Source organism: Rhipicephalus sanguineus, chromosome 5 (assembly GCF_013339695.2).
Source record: "Rhipicephalus sanguineus isolate Rsan-2018 chromosome 5, BIME_Rsan_1.4, whole genome shotgun sequence".
NCBI classification, from domain to species: Eukaryota; Metazoa; Arthropoda; class Arachnida; order Ixodida; family Ixodidae; genus Rhipicephalus; species Rhipicephalus sanguineus.
The window spans coordinates 117,069,743-117,092,022 of record NC_051180.1 but is presented as its reverse complement, the minus strand read 5'-3'; the positions used below and the strand labels follow the sequence as shown (position 1 = coordinate 117,092,022).

General features: G+C 43.9%; 1 protein-coding gene across 1 annotated transcript; it reads left to right on the top strand.

Annotated features, from left to right (window-relative positions):
- Window positions 1–14,033: 14,033 nt before the first annotated feature.
- Window positions 14,034–14,812, top strand: LOC119394189 (N-alpha-acetyltransferase 10). The gene has a single exon (XM_037661465.2). It carries the CDS (start codon window positions 14,180–14,182, stop codon window positions 14,744–14,746), a length of 567 nt encoding a protein of 188 aa, XP_037517393.1. The 5' UTR covers window positions 14,034–14,179; the 3' UTR covers window positions 14,747–14,812.
- Window positions 14,813–22,280: the final 7,468 nt, after the last annotated feature.

Below are 22,280 nucleotides of genomic sequence, written 5' to 3'. Positions count from 1 at the left end.
CGCCGTGCTTTTCAAAATGGCGCCAGGAGGAGGGTCAACCCGTTCGTTAGCATAGGTGTGAAGACCGCGCCGCCTGCGCTGACGCTCTCCACCGATGCCTCGACCGGCGCTGTCTAGGTGGCGCTGGTTGTAGCTTACACGTCGCTCGCTCGGCTCGCTGCAGCGAAGCTGCCATGTCAAGGCTGATTTGTGGCTCATATGGTTTTGTTTGCGCCGTAAATTTTTATTAGTGTCTCTACTATAATTCAGGGCGTAAGTGCCTCATAAAGAAATGAAATTTGCGGCAGATATTATCAAACATTATCACCGTATGGTATGACCGTACGCACACTATCATAAGTGAAGCTTTACATCGTTCGCAAACATCGCGGCCAGCTAAGCTTGCCACTGCTTGCGATCGTTCCTTGATGCTGAGAAATGTAACTGATTAACATTTTGGGGGGATTGCCGTTTCACAAGGTTATAAGCAACCTCAAGAAGCTCGAAAAAAAATGCTACTATGACATTCATATCAATTTTCTTCATGTTGTTATACAATATACCTAACGTTTTGCATGAGATAGTTTTCAAGAACTTAAGTATTCTTGCGTATTCACAGTGGAAATATTTTTCAATTAACAACTGCACAGAAAATCGGAGAGCATTTCACTCTTCTTACACATTTTATTTAAAGTTGGGGGAATCAAAGTAGGGAAGAAAGCTAGTACATTACAGGGTGATGCACATAACATCGCCCTTCGAAACTTGAAGTGCTTTGATCTTTTTCTTGCAGAACTTCTCTGTTTGTTTAGAGATTTCGTGAAGAAGTGAAGCCGTGTGAGAACAAAAAACTTGATTATGTTGCTCGTCAGGTCTTGCTTGTGTGCGTCGCACACTATACAAATGGTACGGTCTGCATTGAGTTAAGAAGTTCAACTATAGTGTCCCTTTCAGGGGCGTAGCCAAGGGGGGGGGGGGGGGGTTCAAACCCCCTCCCCGAAATTTTTCAGTTTTGCTTGCGTATATAGGCACGCACACATACAAACGCACGCACGAACATACATAAAGTATGGTTGAACCGCCCCCCCCCCCGAAAAAAATTTTTGGCTACGCCCCTGGTCCCTTTAGAGCTTATTATAACTGAACCACGATGTGAATGTGCCCTCCAGTGCCTCCACAAATGAAAGTAGTTCAGGTGACAGGTACAAAAGCCCTCCAACATCGCAGAATGCTGTGAATGACGCAAGATCCTTATCTGCGTTCTCGAGGGATTTGAGCACCGCTCAAAACAGTACTGGCATTTCGTTGCCATAGGTTTCCTCCGTGCCACATAGCCGGCCAAATAGTACACCAGTCTTCCGTCACTGACTTGCACAGGATACACAGGGTCAGAAAGGAGAGTCGATGCCTGTAGTACACTTGAATCTTCGTCCAGGTTTCCAGTGTCCAGTAAATTGTCAACATGGATGACCACTTCATCAGTTCCAACTAATGACGTAAGTGTGTCACCTGCACAGTTGCCCGTGTCTGGTGCTTTTACCAAACTGCAAAAGCTAAGGGAATTCACGGCAGTAAGGAACTGGGTCGATGTGGGATGATCATTGCACCCGGATAACTGACGAATCATCCCGAATAGCTTTTCGATTGGATCTCGGGGATTGGAACGGCAGCATTCTTTTCCAAAGGCTCGTCTGCTCTTGGTATATTACGCTGCCACTGCTGGAACAAATGGTCGTCTTTGGGACTCCAAACAATGAAAGCTTCTGCTTGCACGATTTGTACCCAGTTGAGCATCTGGTAAAAAAACAGTGGCTCTGACGTCTGCTCATGGCGCACACTCCGCAAAAGACATAACGTAAACACGACAAGGCTGTCCGACCAGCAAATGTAGCACGAAAGAACAGCGTAAACAGGCAAAAGAATCACGTCTAACCGGCGAGTTCTAGCATTGAAGAACGTGCGCAGCCTGAGAGCCTGACGTGGATGGATGGATGGATGGATGCTATGAGCGTCCCCTTTAAAACGGGGCGGTGACATGTCTGCCACCAGGCTCGAAGAAAAAAAAAAAAGAAAGAAAAAAAGCTTCCTTGTTTCATGTTGGCCTAATACCTTATCTACATTGATTAAATCTATGTTATTATACCAAAAAATATAAATTCACGGTCCATCTCTCTGCCTCTTAAGGCAGAATGACCTTATTTTTTCCCCATTATTTATTTTTGTTCTTTATCTCTACTTTTCTGCCACCAATACTCTAACCGTCTCTTACTTATTTCTATCGCGGACGTGTTCAGCTTTCCATTGTTGTCCCTAAAACCCAAGGCTTCATGTAGACTCGTGCCCACACGTATACCTGGGTGAATATCGCCACATTCAATCAGTACATGTTCCATCGTTTCCTTAGTTCCCCCGCAGCATGTACATTGTTCTTCTTCGTTACTAAATCTCGCTTTATAACTACGCGTTCTAAGGCAGCCCGACCTTGCTTCAAACAGTAAAGCGCTTCCCCTTGAATTATCATAAAACCTTTCCCTCCTTATTTCGTTTTTTTCCTTTTCGGTAGTTACTCAGAGCCGGCTTCTTTTCCATCGCTGTCATCCAATAAGTCCTCTCCGCCTCTCTGACCTTCCGCTTAATGCTCCTTGTTGCCATATCGCCCGCACTGCCAGCCGTATATTTACTGGTGAGCCTCCTAGTTCTTTTTCTCCACTGCGTGTCAACGCTTTTTCTATACAAATACCTGAAAACCTTCTCTGCCCATCTACTGCCCCTTCTCTGCCCATCTGTATACGACAGCGCGCGCCACCTAGCGGAAACATCGCAAGGCGGCGTCACTACCTCCCATTGCAGCCGCTTGGCGGTGATCACACTTCTAGCATATAAGGTCCCTCCATAATTTATTGAGGGACTTTACTAGGTTCTAGCCACTGTAGCATAGGAACAGATAGGACGTGCGAACCGTGCCACTTTCACCGGATGAAGTCACGAGCTGCACTGAAATGGATATGAGACTAAAATACTTTCCCAAACCATGGAAAGTGCTAAGTACTCGCCACCTAATTATTTGCTGTGAAGTGAAAGGTTATATTTCAGCTCCGTTATCGTGCATAACGATGCTTAACATGTATGAACTAGAATTGACGTATGAGCTGAACGGCACTCCGAGGTAGTACGTACCGAGCCTGCCTGACGGATTTGCCGCAGTAGTAGGCCGCCAGCGAGTAGCGCCATCGCTGCTGCGCGTGATGATGGCTTGCAAACATAAAAGTGTTCTGTGATAATACCCCGTCGTCATTGCTTGCGCAGTCGGAAACGCGGAGTTACGTCTTCAACGGAACACAAGCATTTAACATGCCATTCAGTAGCGCTTGTGTCACAGCCATGCTGAGACTCTAGCCGTGTGTACTTCACTCGCATGTTGCAGGTTCGATCAGCACGATCGAAACATGAATATCGAAAAGAACGCACACGTATGCTTTTCGCAACGTCGAAGAAGTTCGCCGTGAGGCGTGGATTGTGGCCGTGACTGCACGTTCCATCGCTCTAACCATTTCGCTTCGCTGGTCGAGCTCGAGCGTGTTGGCGGCATGCGGCGCTCCATAATATCCACAATAATTGTGATACATGCAATGCAAAAGAGGAACAATGCTTTTATTTTGATCTCGCTCAAGGATATTATACATTAAATACAATCAAAGTGACTTACGAGCGTGAAAGAACATTAGCGCTCGAGGGGACGTGAAGTGCAACTCGCTCCTCGTGAGTTAGCAGCTGGTGGTTCATCGTCGCTGTCACTCTCGGTGCTTTCACAGTCTTCTACGTCCAGTGAAAAATCCTCGTCCTCAAGATGGTTTCTTTCAACATCACTGCTGAAAGCAATCTGAAGAATTTCCTCCGCCGAACGACTTCGACCACTCCGCGTCACCACGTTTACAATTACAGAGACGTCTGGGCGCGGAGAACATTTTGCTCTCAGACCGGTCAACAAGCAAATCGCTTGCAGTGTGCTGCCCTATCAACAAACGTACAAAAACAAGAGGCGCAGCGGTGGCTATGAAACCCAACACACTGGCGAAGGACGGCGTGGATGGAAAGCGTTCGCTCCATGAAAGGCGTCGAGCAGACGCGTCCTAGAATGATTGAAACGTCGCTCGCACGATTCGTAACAGCGCTTTGCTGACAAAGGATAGAGGCCCTATTTTCATGTATTGCCAACTTGAGATCGCTCAGTTATAGATGAGGCTGAGCACATCGCGAGCCCGCGCGACCTCCCTTCCGCGTACAGTGTTATGGGACTCATGCACTACAAGAAACACTGATCAATTATATATGCAAGTAAAACAGGGTGAGCTTCAACTGAATATGTCAGACGATAACATTTAACTTACCTACGTGGCTACAGAAAGCCTCGCGAAGCTGATAGTATGCGTACACTGTGGGCTAGCATTGAAAGCGCGAGTTGCCACGTATTTTCACGAAAACTTCGCGTCTCGCAAGAACGAATCAGATTTCTCGTGTCGCGGAGGGCCCGGTTTATTCACTGATGCAGGGAACATGCAAAGTCGTAGTGTTCCTTTCTTGCCAACGCGTTAACACTGAGGCTAGCACAGCCGAACAAGGAAGCGACTGCATAGTGCCGCCATTTTGTCGTCTACTAACCCTCCTCGAGAGGACGCTCCTGAATTCCGCTCGGTGGCGCGACAGTCTATGGGCATTGCGAATTATGAACGTTCATGTCAAGCGAAAGTTATTTTGCACGGTGAAAATAGCTGCGTCGCGTCCTTTTGCGTGCTCGATACCTGTGACTGCGAGTGCCGCGAACAAGGGCAGGAGACCAGCTGTATGTCGACCAGGAAAAGCTGCGACGGACCGAAAACGTGAAAATATCTGGATCTCAATGACCGGTCAGCTGATGCTACTCAGTGTGGAGAGAGCTTGTCTAGGTAACGACCCTGGATATGCACGCAATCGAGGCGTATCCAGAAGCTATCTTAAAAGCCAGGAAAACTGGATTGCAGAAGGCATGAACTGCCAGGAGAATAAATTTACTGTCTCACTCTCTACTTTTGTAATTGTCAGCGTAGGGGAACGAAAGTTCTTATTGTGCACTCGCAGATACTTGGTCAGCGTTCAGATACGAGTAAAGAAGGTGATTTTTTTTCTCGGACGGAATCAGAAAGTAGTTGTAAGATGCGGGGTTGGTGTAAAATTGCGTCGTATAACGAAGGTTTTTAATACGTTATTTCTATGGGGATTTTGCCGGGACCAAACCGATTCGTCGTGAAATGCGGGTCGTCGCAAATCCGGGGGACGCATAATCGAGAATCCACTACTAGGTTTTGAACCCAGAAACATCATTGAGGTACCACGTACAATAAAATATTTTCATGTATACCCCTTACTAATCAAAATATAATATTGACTTGTTCGCTTGATTGTTCTATTATACTGTTACGTGAATGACGACTCGGTAGACTGTAGTCCGTAGACTATTTACACGATATATTTACAGTAGCGGTTGCAGCGCTGACCGGTTCGTTTGTTTGTTTGCCCTAAGGGGACTGGCTCATACCCACGAGGGGGATTGGCCACACTTACAGTTATATAGGGAAATGTAAACCCTATGAAACTTCAAAAAAAAAAAATAAAGCACGAAACGCGATGTAAATAAAAATGAAAGAGTTAAGAAGTTAACAAAGCCATAGGATAACAATTGAAAAAAAATATATATAATAAAAAGGGAAAAAAAATTGGTTTCTGTGGTCGGTATCACTAGCAGCGTATTCTTCCTGTTGCTTGAATGAATTTGTGTAGCGCAGTTATAATAGCACTGCGGCTTGCCCCAAACTGATTAGCTCCAAATGACAACAGGCTAGAAGTAGTAATTGTAAGCGCAGCCTACCGGTCGGCATTTCCAGAAACATTTTACGGAGTGAGGCGAAACGGCGGCATGATAGAAAAAAGTGATCTATTGTTTCTGGTTCATTGCAAACTGCACAGAGATTTGTTAAGGAAAAGCCAGATTTATGCAGGTAATAATTTAACCGGGGAACTCTACAGCGAAAGCTTGTGAGAGTCACCTCGCATTGACGTGAAAGACATTTGGTGGTGTTCCATGGGAACTGTAAGTGCCGGTATTCCTCTGATTGTATGAGAGCTGTTTCGGTGTTTTTTAAGCATAACAGTCGTTTGAATCTCTCTCCGGTAATGAAAGAGAAAAGGGGTACGACATTTAACACTGGACCATCTAAAGATGCCGTGGCGAGTGCGTCAGCTGCTTCATTTAGAGAAATTCCAACATGCCCGGGAACCGAACCTCTGATATGCTACATGATACAAGGCTCGAAAAGATTCCAAGGAGCTGTGATTGTTTTGCGGACGTTAAATGCATACAAACCGATAAGACGTCTGTAATAATAATAACTTTCGATTTTTGAGAATTTAGTTTTTTAACAGCCAATGTGATTGCCATAAATTCGGCAAGAAATATTGGGGTGAAGTCAAGTAGTCTGAGAGCAAAAGACCAATTGAGCTGCTGGGAGAAAATGCCCACTCCGGCCTTCTGAAGATTTTGCGTTGCGTCTGTAGAAATTACAAGGTGAGCAGGAAATTGACCGAGGTGATCTTGAAGCAGACCTTCAAGAATATACTTTGGAAGCAACTTAGCATTATTTGGGAAAATGTCGTCGAAAACTAAATTAAGCTTCAGCGAACACGGTTTTGGGCAAGCTAAGCACGACAGAGAAACATGTAGGTCTGATAACAGCGACTCGACGAAAATTACTTGACGCCTTTGATAACGTTGCCACGGATGCTTAAAGAATGAATCTGGAGACGTGATAAAAACTGTCTGGGAATGGGAGAGAGGTGCATCGTAGAGCTTTAAAAACGTCTGCACGGTAAGCTGCTTAAATCTTGCATCAAGTGGAATGATTCGAGCTTCCAAATACAGCACGCCTATAGCCACACATCTCGGTAGTCCAAAACACAGGCGTAGCACTTGCCTTTCTAACAATAATAGAGGTCTTCATTTGTAAGCAGCAGATCCAGAAAAAAGGACGCAACCGAATTCCAAAATGGGGCGCACACAAAGTTTATATATCATGAGCAAAGTTTCTCTGCGCATTCCTGATTTTTTATTACAAAAGCGGCGCAACAACCCCATGGCGCGTTCTGCTTTACGCGTGTTTAATTCAGTTTGCTGTTGCCAATTGAAATCGTGAACATAAACAGTCCCCAAATATTTTAATGATGTTACTTGCGGGATCTGTTTGTTTCGATAATGAAGTGAAATAAAAACGGGATCTGCCAAAGAGAAAACGAGTACTGCGCATTTATTAACGTTGAGCGAGAAAGAAAGTCCGTCAAGCCATACCTCAAGTTCAGTCAAATAAGACTGCAAAATTTGGTACAAAGTATAGATATCATAGGATGACGAGAAAAAAGCGATATCATCGGCATAGACTTAAAGGTGAACATCTCGATTAACTGGGATAGATGACAATAAAATATTAAATAAAAGTGGGGAAAGAACCGATCCTTGCGGGACACCTCTCGTTTGCTTACATGACCCAGACGTCACCCCCTCGTGGCAACAAAAGAACTGTCTCTCGGAGAGAAACTCCTTTACCCAGGATACGATGTAATTTGGCACGTCACAACTCACTAATCTAGAAATCAATATACCGTCTTCAACACTATCATAGGCTTTTGCGACATCTAATGGAAGTAATGCAGAAATCTGACCAGATAGTCCTGCAAGTCGAATGCGGCTTTCCAAATCAACATGAGCAAACCATATCGAACATCCCTGTCGAAAACCTATTTGTCTTGAAGAAAGGATATTTTGACGAGAAATGAATTCGCTAAGCCAAATATGAATAATTTTTTCAATTATTGTAACTAAATTTGAGGCAAGCGAGATAGGCCGAATGTTATCCAGGACATATCCGAGGCTTTGATTTTTTCGTAGCAGCACAATTTTAGCAATTTTCCATGAACTCGGAAATCCATGTGTACTGTAAAGAGCAGTTAACTATGTTCAAAAGTTCATCGGGATAGGAATTAAACATTAGTTTAATCATAGAGTTTGTAATGCGGTCCGGTCCGGGAGCCGCTTGATTTACAGTTAATATGACATCCGCCAATTCTGCCATAGTGACTTTCTGAAAGTCCGACGTCGAACTTGCAAATATCATAAGTCTGAAACACGTAGACGCAAAACGCGCTTCGAGTCCTTTCGCGATGTCTTCTAACATGTCAGATGCCTCTTTAGGGGATAGCACTTCGGAATGAGAATATGACGATATCTGTGACGATTTCTTGTTGCGTAAAAACCTGTACAGTGCAGATCTTTTATCCGGTTTCGATAAATAGGAATGCAAGTCAGCTTTGTGGTTATCTTTAGCTACTGCTACTGTTCGTTTAAATATTGCAGCGTAGAATTTATAGTCAATCCAATTTTTCGGACTATGGTTATGACGTAGACGCTTCCATGCAGCTTTCCGGCGCCTATAATCAATCGTACATGCATCATTCCACCAAGCAGAGTTTGACGGTGTACTCCCAGACCTAACTCTGCGGTTGAACAGCAGCGCTTATAGATGCTACTAATGAGTCAGCTCTTTGTTGCTCATTACATCCTGTCAGTGACAAGATCGCAGAATTTAAAGCAGCTTTATAGATTTTATAGTTGATGAACCGTCGCTGCCGCATAACAGGAGCCTGACGCGATAGCATGATTTCAAAGGTGATCGGAATATGGTCGCTGCTCGTCCCATTGTCAAATGTTTCCCAAGAAGAGATGACAAGTTGGCCAGACGAAAAAGTCAGGTCTAATGTCGATGAGCATCGGCCACGTAAAAAGGTAGTTTGGCCTGAATTATGGCAACGAAAATTATTATCCTGCAGCCAATTCCACAATCTTTTCCCACAACCGTCCGTTTTTAATCCCCAAGAAATGTGGTGTGAGTTGAAATCTCCTGCCAATAGAATCACATTTGAACTGGAATTCCTGATGACACAATCTAGGTGATCTGTACTTCTTACTCCATTCAGAAAGTACGCATTGACCAGTGTAAATCTAGATCCAGGTAACAAACAATCCAGCCCTAATAGTTCGCAGTCAGAACAAATATGTTCGAAAGATACGGTGACATTATGATACATCTTTGCTGAGACTAGGGCCAATAATCCACCTCCTCTACCTGGTCGATCTAACCTAAGTGTACGAAAATTATTAATGGTAAATTTTTTGTTTACTGAAAGCCAAGATTCTTGAAGTAAGATAATATCAAGAATTGTTTTGTGTATGAGGTAAACAAGATCAGTGTAACCAGAAGATACAGAACGGCAGTTCCACTGAAGAACTTTTACAGGCGCCATGATGGACTTAATATAGTTGACTCCACGGCAGAACGCAATTAGTTGACTCCACGGCAGAACGCAATGTGTCCTGCTCGTTGTTGTCAGTGGTAGTACCTTTTTTTGGTTTTGACCGGGAAGAATGGGTCGGAGACAATGGGGCATTCCGTCGCTTATTAGAGATATTTCCGAGCCTCATCTCACCAAAAGATCCACTGGGTCCCGCAGTAACAGGCAACTGAGAGCTGACAAGCTGCTCCGGAGTACCATCCGTTTGACTCTGAGGGTTTAATTCATTCCCGTGGTTTTCAGACTCAATATTAGAAGTGACAGTGGGAACAGGGTAGGAGTGAAAAAGGCTGTTTAACCTGGCGGCTAGCATCTCAGTCAATCCTTAAGCAAATGTGTTAAAGAGCCGTTCCATAACAATTGGGATGGCTTTTTCAATTGCTGCAGCAACTGCAGATGAGACTGTCGCTTCTAGAGGCCCGCACTGACGAGATGTAACCGCGGCATACCCTACATCACGCTCTTTAACCAAGGATGCAGCCTCTGCCCGGGAACAACGTCGTTTCTCTACAATCTCAAGGATCTGTGTCTCACGGTAACAGGCGGGACAGTTAGGGTCCGTGGCTGTGTGCGAGCCATCACATAAACAACACTTGAGATCTTCAACCCCACAGTCCACTGCGGAATGTGACCCACCGCATTTAAGACATCTTACTGAGAACCTGCAAGCATTAGCGCTATGGCCAAATCGCCAGCAGTTACGGCACTGCAGCGGCCGAGGTGTCAACGGCTCTACACGGAATAAGTAGGGCCAGGCCTTCAGCTCAGAGGGGCGTGTTAGACCGGCAAAAGAGACGATTACGCTTTCAGTTGGTACTCGCGTATCACCTACAGGCCTGTTGCATCTGTACACTGACACCACTCCAGCAGGAGAGACCATCTTTAGAAGGCTTCGGGAGTAATATTGGTGGGAACACCACGAACGATGCCCTTCACGCAAGCGAGGTGAGGTGGTACAAAAGCGCGAACTGCAATATACGCGAATCTCGTGCAGGCAAGCAAGTCAGTCAGGCATTGAACATTTGATGACTTACATAATATGCCAGTCTTGCCGAAGCGCCTTACCTCTGAGATGTCAAGAAAATGTCCGGTAATGCTGCGCAGCTCTTCTTGGAAAACCTCCGATTCGCTCAACCGAATGGCTCCTCCATCAGTAGACACAAGCGCGACAGGCAAACTGCTTACTCCGTTCCGGAGAAAACACTCCAGTGGTACCGACTCAGTAGGGCGGCTTGCCGACCAGGGCGAACCCTGGCAGGGTCCGGAGACCGGCATTGACGGCTCCTGAAACAGCGGCAGCAAGAAAAGCTGAAGCAGTAAAAAGAACTAGGAACGCTAAAATGTGGCCAAGCCCCCCTCACAAGACAGTACCAGTCCCTTGCAGCTTCTTTCGTGGCTTCCGATGCACCGCGAATCCGCCGCGAGGAACAGCTCAGAGCCCGAGCGGAGAGAGATCTTCCTTCTCTTCCGGCGCACACGCGCATGGTTCGAGGGGCTGGCAATATGCATGTAGCAATATGACCTAATTGCCAGTAAACAGTTTAGTTGTGTAACTGCACATATGGCAGCCCAAATGACTGAAATAAGAACTAGTATATGCATCTTCTGCTGGCCTTGTAATTCATTTAAAAACCCTGCACAACATTACTGAAGACCTATGAAAATGTCACTGCCTTGCGTTTACACGCAATGCCTGTGCATTGTATTGTATTTGCATTGTTTTGTTTTGTATTTTATTTATATTTAAATATATAATTTACTTGCCTGAGTGCACTTGGGTATCAATTGCATTCCTTGGTGAGTCGCTCGATCTGTGCCCGCACCCTTATGCTTTCCATCACACTGAGGCATTGTTCAGCGCTCACAGGTTGAAACTGTGCAATTTAAAGCTAAGTTATGAATGCAATTTCATTTCTAGCATCTTCAGTTCGTGTCGTATTGGTGTAAATTCAACTTTAACCCTCATATCAGAGGCAATGTTACTTTTGGTAGCTGCATTTGTAGCAACATAACGCACTTAACTCGAGCAATTGTGCATACCAGTCGTTATTCTGACGCAGACACTTGGGCTAGTTGGTGATAACTTAACTTGGGCATCTGAACAAATGTAAAGGAATGCTCGAGTAAGGAACAGACACGTAGACGCCCTTCCTGTGTACGTGTCTCCTCCTTAATTGAGTGTTGCTTTGTGCTTGTTGTTTCAATCTGTGAGCACTGTACATTCAGGCACAACATATGTATAAGGTCCATAATATGTCCACGACAGGATCCCGTTCTGGATATCCTGTGAATCTGCAAAAATGTTTTTTTCAACATCTGTCGGACCTCCGATTGAGCTCCAGCGGAGATTTACGGATCTCCAATGGATATCCATTACATCCGAAACGGATATATACTGGATCCCTGAGGGATATCTGTGGTTGCTTGGGCCCAAGCAACCACGGATATCCGCTCAGTATCCATGCAAGAGCCCAACGTCCAGTGCCAGTGTGGGACATTCATTGGATGTACATTAGAGATACCATAGTGGATATCCATTTTTGGAGTTGTGACGTACAGACAAGTTATAATCGATTATGGATCTTCAAAGAATATTTATGTATGACTTTGGGAAGGAGTCCATTCCAGCTGGCCACATTGTGGTGTCATTAAACACCGCTCTATTTACAGACTATTACCTGCAACCTCCTTTTTTGCCAACGGTGCCAAAGAGTTTTCCCATCCATCTCAATAATGAGATGCATTGCACTGGCACTGGATCTCAAGAAGGCACGTCAAAGCCTACAAATAGACTTTTGATGCATGTTTCTTTTCTTTTTTTTTTCACCAGCAAATCACGAATAACACGGAAAACTTTTGCTTAAATCTGTTGTCCCTCTCTGCTGCAGCACTCGGTTTTTTCTGATGTATCTAAATGGCAAATAGTGCTGCTTATCTAAGGTGGCATGACTGCTTCTTCACCACAGTTATGTCACTTGTGATTTCACTAGTACAAACTCTGTTTTCATACAAAGATGAGTGAGGGCCTGTGTTGGGCTGTGCTTGATGCTAATTATATCATGATGTTTGACTTCTAGAGATCATTTTAGGAATTGTGTAAAAATTGATCATAAAAAAAATGTTTGCTTCCTCTGGATACCTTTATCTGCGTGTGTTACATATAAGACATGCTGTAGATTTGACTGTTGTCCTAGGTTAACTAAACTTTACAAATGGGACTTTCCACACTCAGATTTAAAAAAAATAACAATGCAGTCCTTGCACAAGTTGAAACACAGTTCCATTGTTGTCTTGTTTCTCCATCCTCCAAAGCACAATTCTGGCCCGGGGCACTTACCAAAGGGGTGACAGAAAAAGTTTGCCTTCCACATCATTCAAGTCAGGGATATGGGTGGCTAACGAGGTCTGACACGCATGCCACCATCTCGAGGCATTTCTATGTCAAGGCTTGTGTTTGTTATACGGATTTTTTAATAAAGTCCAAGTCGCCTTATACGTGTGTACACTCGGCGGTTGTCATATGTCTCGTGAGTGATAAATAGTAGAACTGACACAACCGCAGCCTGTACACCACAGTGTCTATGCTCAACTCTCCGTCTTTGTAGTGGTCTGGATGACCATGCTTTACTTTTTGTCCGAGAAGCTTGGGAAAGATCAACTTGTAGCCATTAGAACTGTCATGAAACGTTAACCTGCATGCATCAGTCACTGCTTATAAACATTAAGAATTAGCAGTAGCATTGCCCACGTGAAAGAAGTGCGATAATGCTCATACTGAAACGCATGTTAACATCGCACAATTTGTACAATGAAGAAACAGCTCCATGACCTGATCTCTGCAGGTTTTTCAGAAAAAAAAAGGAAAAAGTTGCAAAATGATTTTGAACATTTGTCAATATATATCCTCTTTGAAGCTGTATATTCTCTACATATTTCCGTACTGTTAAAAGTTAGCTTGGCGTTGGTATACGTGTTTTCTTAAATGTAGCATGCATGTTAGTTTTACGTACATAATCCTAGAATATGTGAGCTAGAGAGCCATTCCAGCTGAAATAATCCGTACTGTATCAAGACTCGCAGAAATTAACCATACATGGATGAGTGAATAGAATGTCCAGCTTTCCCATATTTGCCATTATGCAACAAGCTTCTAGCAAGTCGAAAAAATTTCAGAGAGAACCGAGTGTAAATTTTATGTGGATGACGGCTTGACGCTTATTGTAACAAAAAAATTGGTGGGAGCCTTGGGCATCACTTATGTGTATGTCACGCACCCACCATTCACTCGAATATTTAGCAATATTGTTGTACATGAAAGCACAAGAAACCATGAAACTGTTTTAAATAAGCGAAACCTAAACAGCGCCAGCAGCGCGCGCAAAGGTGCGAACCGAAACTGACCGAGACGCCATCAAGCAACGTTCAGGGCCACGTGATCACAACCGTGATGTCAGTTCCGTGCGTAGCTGCAGCCAACTCCACAGGCTGTCTCATTTCTACAACTATCCGCGCGTCAGCAATAAATTTTTTGCGTAATATCATTCTTTTTTATTATGAACTGCGTGTTTGTATCTCCCAAAAGATAGCGCAACAGTAACATTCGGTTGTCGTCACATCCGGCATCTCCCGCGTGTGCGGCGTGCGGCTTAGCGCTGCCAGTTCTCTGTGCTCGTTTGTGCATCGTTTTTCGTTTAGATCTTTCGTGCCGTGGGTGTTCCGCAATAGCTTGTATTGCTCAAGTTCGTCGCCCGTCTACTTCGCCTTCAAAATGAACATCCGTTGCGCAAAGACGGAAGACCTGATGAACATGCAGCACTGCAATTTGCTGTGTCTTCCAGAGAACTACCAGATGAAATACTACTTCTACCACGGCCTGTCGTGGCCACAGCTCTCGTATGTGGCAGAGGACGAGAAGGGAAAGATCGTCGGCTACGTGCTCGCCAAAATGGAAGAAGACTCGGACGAAAACGACCCGCACGGCCACATCACTTCTCTGGCTGTCAAGAGGTCGCACCGGCGCCTTGGGCTGGCTCAGAAACTGATGGACCAGTCATCTCGTGCCATGGTCGAGTGCTTCAATGCCAAGTATGTGTCCCTACATGTGCGAAAGAGCAATCGAGCAGCCCTCCACCTCTACACCAACACCCTTGGGTTCATGATCAATGAAATTGAGCCGAAATATTACGCCGATGGTGAAGATGCGTATGCAATGAAGAGAGACCTCGTGAGCTTTGCAGCCCAGAACAAGCTAAGCCCCACCGATCCCGTCAGCTTCTTCGACTCCAAGAGCAGCAAGAAGGAACGCGACAAAGAGCCCGACAGTGAGAAGCACTAGGACTTCATCGTGCTGCGACAAATGCCAAATAAATTGTGTGGGTTCCCGTGGCGTGTTGCCAAAGAATCTAGCTTGTGATTGAGAGTTTAGATTCTCGCGTTGGTGGAAAACACTCTTATTTGCTTAAAGTCCCCTTGGCACAAGGATGGGGGAGAAGGCGCTTGTGATTTGTGTGAAGCGGCTATGTGTACGTGCATGTATTGATGATTACCCGGCAACCTATTTAATGCGAACATACTTGACTGCTTTCTAATGTCATATCGGTTACTTTCTCCTTGTTGATCAGCTCTTACGGGTCTCTTGAGTTAGGCACTTACATGCTTTGTTACAATGCTTGTTGCCTTGATGCTTTACTTCCTACTTCAATTGCCGCTTCTGAAAGCAGGCTAGCTGGCTCTCTTGTGTTTATCGCCAAAGTAGCATTCTTGTTTGTGAGGACCGTCCAGAATTCATATTTTCATCCCGACTGCTTCTAGGTTGGCCTATTTTCTAGTAACTAATTTTGTCGAATCTACCTTCAAATGTAGAGTGATCCTTGATGTCTCTAGGCTGTGTTAGCAACCCTCTACCCTACCTAGCACTTCTATGCTGCACTATGCTAGGGTCAGCACAGACACCGAGTATGAAATCTATCTCGTTTCTTTCTTAGGACTTTGCCAGGTCCATTTCCTATAACATTGCTTCTAGAGGAAAGTATTCAATCATTTGGTCAATACGTTTCTGCAAATTCTGCCATTTCTGCGATATACCTACAGTTGAAGCCATAGTTTCCAGGTACCAAGACTGCTTTTGTCACACTTTCACCCTGAAGTCTACCGTTACTAGTTCTGTAAAGTTTGGACTTTTCATACTGCCAATTCAACATCCTCATATAACTGTTCTATTTCTCCATCATCATGACTGGACAATGAATCATGGGCTTGAACCATATTTAGATAAGATATCCCATTTAGCTCCATCATGAGGTATGTTGCCTTTTCACTGAAGCTGTAGCATTAATTGGCGTCGCCCACTATGACTTAATCAATTAAGAAATCCTACCCTGTATTCTTTCTTTTCTGTAAGGCCCCCATAGCAGAGTATGTGTTCAGGCTGTTCAGGTACGGTCCCTAGTACAGGTAACCAAAGTTGCCTAACAGCTTACTTGACACAGCTTGTTATAGCTAGAGCTAGAACAAGCAACGACACAGACACCTCTAATGCGACTTACAATGAATGTTTCTTAGATGTATAACTGGAGTTACTGAGAAGACTTCCCTGTCGGCCAACCCTTGATCAAGCATACCATAGATGTCAAAGTTGAAAGTTCGCCTGATGTCTGCCAGACACGCATCGAGACTGAACATCGTAGTGAAAAACCATTGTCTGTGTTCACTACAATCTTTATAGTATATTTTGTTGCCTTTCATGTCTGTTTTTACTCTGGTGCCGCCATTAGCCATTCATCTGAAGAAAGGTGCTAGCAAACACACATCTCAATTGCAGCCATTTTAAGTGCACGCATATATATATACATTTCGCAGATTCATTCTCGAGCCTGCTCAGGCACACTTCCAAAGCTGGAAATAACCGAAATTTTTCTGTTGCTATAGCTGTCATCTGACCAATGTAGGTTGCAGCATATGCTGTAGCTATGCAATCTAACATTCCAATAAGCGGCAAGAAATATATTTACCACATGCAATACACGTGTAAAGAAGTCCATTAAAAGTGTATTTCCACTACATAACTATGTTGCAATTATACAGCAGCCTTGCAAACTTAAAAAGGAAGAAAAACGATAGTCTGTACCGTGAAAAAAAGTTATCCTAATTTTTTTGGTGCCCCATTAAGCAGTGGCAAAACTCAACACGAGACTTCCACAAGCGTTACTTGAAAAAATATGAAATTCTTATATAAGATGTCGGCCCCTGACCATATCTTGTAAAAATTTGTCCATGGTATGCTGCTGGTGCAAAAATTGATCCGCAGGGTTTGGCATCACTGAACCCATCCCAACGATGCCATCAGCTTGATCATTTACACCAACCGTGGCTTCATAATATGCAAAAGATCTTTGGAAAACATCTCAGTGATGGAAATGCATAATTTATTTTTAATTTTGTAATTATGCGCTAGCTCTGCAGTATATGAGTGTAGCAGAGAAGTGGACATTGTAGGTACAGTTAGCACCAAAAGTTGAGAGACCTCGAGTCATAAGAAAAAGCTGAATATTCCCACTGCTTTGGCAGGCAGCTTTAAAGTGAGATTTCTGGCCTGTTCTGAAACGTGCTAACAACATGGGCTCTGCATTTCAACCGCCCCGCCACGGTGGTCTAGTGGTTATGGCGCTCGGCTGCTGACCCGAAGGTCGCGGGATCGAATCCCGGCCGCGGCGGCTGCATTTTCGATGGAGGTGAAAATGTTTGAGGCCCGTGTACTTAGATTTAGGTGCACGTTAAAGAACCCCAGGTGGTCGAAATTTCCGGAGCCCTCCACTACGGCGTCTCTCATAATCATATCGTGGTTTTGGGACGTTAAACCCCAGATATTATTATTATTATCTGCATTTCAACCAAATACAGTTGCAAGCCACTGAGAAACGCAAAAGTTTTCTCAGACCTAGTGGTCTCTAAATGTTCGACGCTAACTGTACATTCACTGCACGAGCACTGCGGCACTCGAGACCTCTGCATTGGGCACACATTTGGAAAGCAAGGAACAGTTAAGCTATCCTTTTTCTTGCTTTCCGAGCTATAGCAAGCCATCCAAATCGTTGTGTGGTTTCAGTAGTAATAACTTTTCTTTTTCCGGCGCACCTACTGGGCTGCAAGAATACTTCCCACCAAGGTACTTCTCTTTGTTTCAAAACATGTTTTGAGCAAAGGACTGAAATTTTTACAGAAAGCGTTTGCAACCATGTCTTGTAGGAACATATCTGTAGACCTCTGCAATGTGTGCAAAAAATTTACTCCACAAATTGTCAAGCATAGCAAACTTTCATTAAATGTGTTTACCTGCAGAGTGCAAGTTTTGGCTTGTCAACCCTTTGTGCGACAGCGGGACACATACATCCCACTTTTCCGTCTGCAGAAAAAAAATTTTCTCCATCGCCCATTGCAATTAGCGCAACGCTAAGTCATTCATGTCTTACCTAAGTCTTCTTAATCTTGAGGAAAATTCTTTTACCCCGCTTTCGAAGGGCAGTAGTAGTGTTACAATGGCGTTGAATTTCGATAATTTTTTCATGATAGCTTCTGAATTTTCCTCGAAAGAACCTACCAATCAAAATGCCAGATAATTTCCCCTTTTTCTGGTTTTTCAGAGAGGCCATTTTAGCTTCCCGTGATCACGCGATTTTCTAAATTTGCACAATAACTTGACCGAGAAATGTATCGAAACACAATTCTCTGCAAAATTGCCACGCTCATCCCTTAGCGTTATTGCGGATATCGGTGCGTGGAAATATTTTTCTTCATACCATATGCCTCTGGAAAATTAGGCACATATCCAGGGACAACAGCAGTACTTGACAATTTTGACAGCCAAAGCTAGGACAGGCAAACGGAGAAAAAAAATGGTTGGTGCATGCGGTGAAGTAAGCTTTACAGTAAGAGACCACAGCACTATGAAGACTCACAAGAGGCGCAGCTGCAGGTGGTGTTGTACTGCTTGAAATGAGGTCCACACAACTTTCCTCAGCACAACTTGAGAAGCGATACTCTGTGCCACTAGCTTTGGCCGTTTCATCCCAAATACCCAGTGATGCAATCATGAGATGGTGCCTTCATGAGTTAGTGGGACATGTCCCACTTTTTTCAGGAAACTACTGGCTTGATTTTGATTAAATTTGTTTTATAATATTTCTTTGCAGTTTATATCAATATACCACAGCCGGTTTTTATATCATCCTGTCAAAAATGTAGGCAAACTTACAAAGGATTAAAGCACACAAACTTGGGTCGAGTGTGCCACAGAGCAGCTACAGTAGAGTACCCTCTCAATAGTATAAAAGCCAAAGTTAAACTTGAGAGAAATTTGAAATAAATAAGGAAACCTAAATAAGAAATGTGTACAGGCCAGTGGTTTACCATACTTTCTGGTCTGCATGTATGGCTTGGCCATGCTGCACCATAAACTTGAGCACTCCAAGGAAAAAGACATCACGTCGAGTCTGTGTTACCTGCGTGACCTATGTAATGTGCCGTCAAGTTGCTGGCAACTACAGGGAACGATTCTAAGAACATTGGCGAGACTCAAGTTCTTCAAGCTCATCCAGATGTTTCCCTATGGCCTCCAGAATACCTCCCATCTTGTGCATGGGCGGCCCCATTTACTCTTACGTTCCACGTTGGTTAACATCAACTTTCGCTCTAATGAAATGATAGCTTTCATGACATTAGTGTCATTACCTTCGCTTCAGAAGAACATCAAAGAATCTCCTCTGATATGACCAATATATACTTGTTCGTTTGGCAGTCCATGGGATTTTCAGAAAGCTACATCAGCACCACAGCTCCAAGAGTCCACAAAGGCAACAACTTGCACCGTTATGCAGTTAACACTAGAAAAACTAGGGCAGTCAAAGATGAACTTTAGTTTTGAGGCTGACATCGTTGTTTTTTATAATTCTTTAAATTCCATCAATTGCTCCATTCCCCGATACTATTCTTCACTGGATTTCTCTTGCACAACTACCACCTGCTTCAGTTAAAGACCCTACAAGAAGCTCGGTCTACAGTCTTATCATGGTATTGTTTACACTAGTCAGCATTTCACCGAGCTTCATCAGCTCTCCTAGCCTTGCTAAGGCTAATGACGTCACACTTAGTGCCCAATGATTCCTCAGGGCTCCACTAATCCAGCTTCATTTGAGAACGTGTGCGCGCTAAACGTTGCGAGGCTCAGTATCCAGAGGTGGCCTGTCCATATCCCAAGATTCTTAGTGGTCTCCACTGTGTCACAACAGCCAGTGAGGCCTTGGGAGAGGGGCCCACCCGCAATAACCAAGTAGTATTTACTTCAATAAAGTTGTTTCTCTCTCCTCTCTCTACACATGACCTTGCACAGGTGTTCTGCAGCTGCCAAGGGTCAAGAGTCTGGGTTTAAAATTGTAAGCATCATGAGGGAGGTCGTGGCAGAACGCCGCACCAGGGAGTCAAAATTCCTAGCCTGGCAAGGGAGTACTTTGGCAAAAGTCAGTGGGCTTTCCTAGTTTGGTTTCACCAGGACTAATACAGCCCCTATATCTCTAGGCAATCATTTTGCTGGTTTCAAGTGCCACTCCTGAAAAATATAGTGGTCAGGAAGAGCATCCAAACCACGACAAAAATAGCAGCAGTGAACCTATCTAGGATGTACATATATGCTTGGCAGTCTTGATATTCAACCATTCAAAGAGCCTGCTTACCCTTCACCCGCCACCGCAAGCATACTTGTTCAACTTGAGGCTTCATTTTCCACTCAAACGATTGCCCTCGTTTCATCTTCAATCCCTGCAGCACAGCACCTTCCAGTTTGATTATAATCTTAGACACCCGTTTAAAGGGGTCCTTTATTTCATTGCCATGTTTCTTGTGATCTCTGCTAGCTGATTTTCATTAATTCTTGCATATTCCAATGCTGCTGTTTCCAGCCTTGCAACCGTACCTTTTAAAGTGTAAGGTTTCAAGTTTAAAGGTACACTAAAGGCAAATAATTTATGTCAGAGTGAAAGGTCAGTGTGTGAGAACTAGGCTTGTGCGAATGTTCAAGCACTTCGAATATTCGAACGAATATTACACTATTCGAATTCACTTCGATTCAAATTTAAATTATTGGAAATTTTGAAGTAGTCGAAATGAACGAATAGGTGTATTTTAGTCTGTATTCAACACCCTCCCTGCCCCTGTAAATATGGTTTCACTGCCGTGTAGGGGTGCTATACAGTGAATATACCTTTCCAGGAAAAATTCGCACTACCATGAAACCCTACTTAAAAATGGTTTCACTGCCGTGTAGGGGTGCTATACAGTGAATACACCTTTCCAGGAAAAACTCGCACTACCATGAAACCCTACTTCAAGGTTAAATTAACATATTACCCTCACATCGATTCATCATTTTTTTAAGTTTAAAAGCTTGGTATACTGGCTTGTGTGCTCCAAGTATAGTAAATTTTAAAACGAAACATATTTTACAGGTTATCACTTGCATTTTACAGAGTCGAATCCTGCTATTTCAAGTTACTTCCACTTCCCTTTGAACCAAAAAGAATGACATCAGCACATGCCTTGTTTCAATTTGAATATATCTTGTGCAGGTTAGTTGGGTCATGACAAATATGCTCCATTTTGCTTTATAATATGTGACATATACTATTCGAGTTCCATTCGAAAACATTTGACCAAGTCGCTATTAGCTTCGAATTCGCTTTGAACCTAAAATTTACTATTCGCACAAGCCTAGCGAGAACATCTAAAACATCAATATTATCAACAGCAGTGCTCTACTAATGGAGAAATTCAGGTAAATGTAGGACACGATGTGTGCCACGAGTGGGACATTTTGGAAATGATCCTGATGACGTCAAGAGTCCAGAGTACACTTAACCACTAGTAATCAAACTAGCTGTGATAAAAAAAGAACCTTCCGTGCATCACAAGAAGTAACAAAATGCTGCCTGCAAGTTTGTTTGATTCATGGAAAAAAGAATCTCTTGGCGTCACCATGGGGAACGACAAGAGTGGTTCAAAAGTTCCATTTCCTCCAAGCTGCGCGTCTCAGTGGTAGTTTTGGTATCGCGTACTACTCTGTGTGCTTGGCTCTCGCTATTTTCGCCCTGTTGATACTCTACTGCTATTGCTGGCCAAGCTAAGCTCCATTACAGTGAACTATACAGTTTCTGAGTGGCCCGTGGCTGTGTCTTGGCAAGGTTGACGGCCGCTGTTGTGCAAGAAACCGTAGTGTCAGTGGCTGGGCAGTAAAGGCGGGCACTGTTGGGCACGGCAACTGCTACATCAGAAGGCCTGTTCAGACGGGGGACTTGAAGTGTGCTAACATCGTGCGGATCACTAAAACGAGATTTTCTTTGAAAATAAGCATTTCCTTGGCATGAAACAAGCACTACGAGGTATCTGGAATGCTATTTCAACAATCAACGTCTACTTAATATTTGCCTTTAGTGTCCCTTTAAGCATCTTTCATTCAAGCCGTTTTACTTGTTCACCGGTCATCACTCTAATTGTTTGGTAACCAATCTTGAGACCGTGGCCTCGTCAATACAGTACTGCCTATTTCTACATTGCTGAGTTATCAGTCTACAATACTTATTTTCCTCGTTAAGAAAGGTTCCGTTGCTCACACACACAGCGCTAAGAGACCACTGGCTTGAGGCCTCAATATTTAGCTAGAACTGCAGTGCACATGACCTTTGGGCATATGAACACAAAGTAATCTTGTCCCTCTGCATACCCATTAACCTAACAAGTTTAGGTATAAAGCTTGCTCGGCACTAATATTTATTTCTCAAATTTGTTGTACCCAATGAGGAGAAATAAAGAGGCACTACACGAGA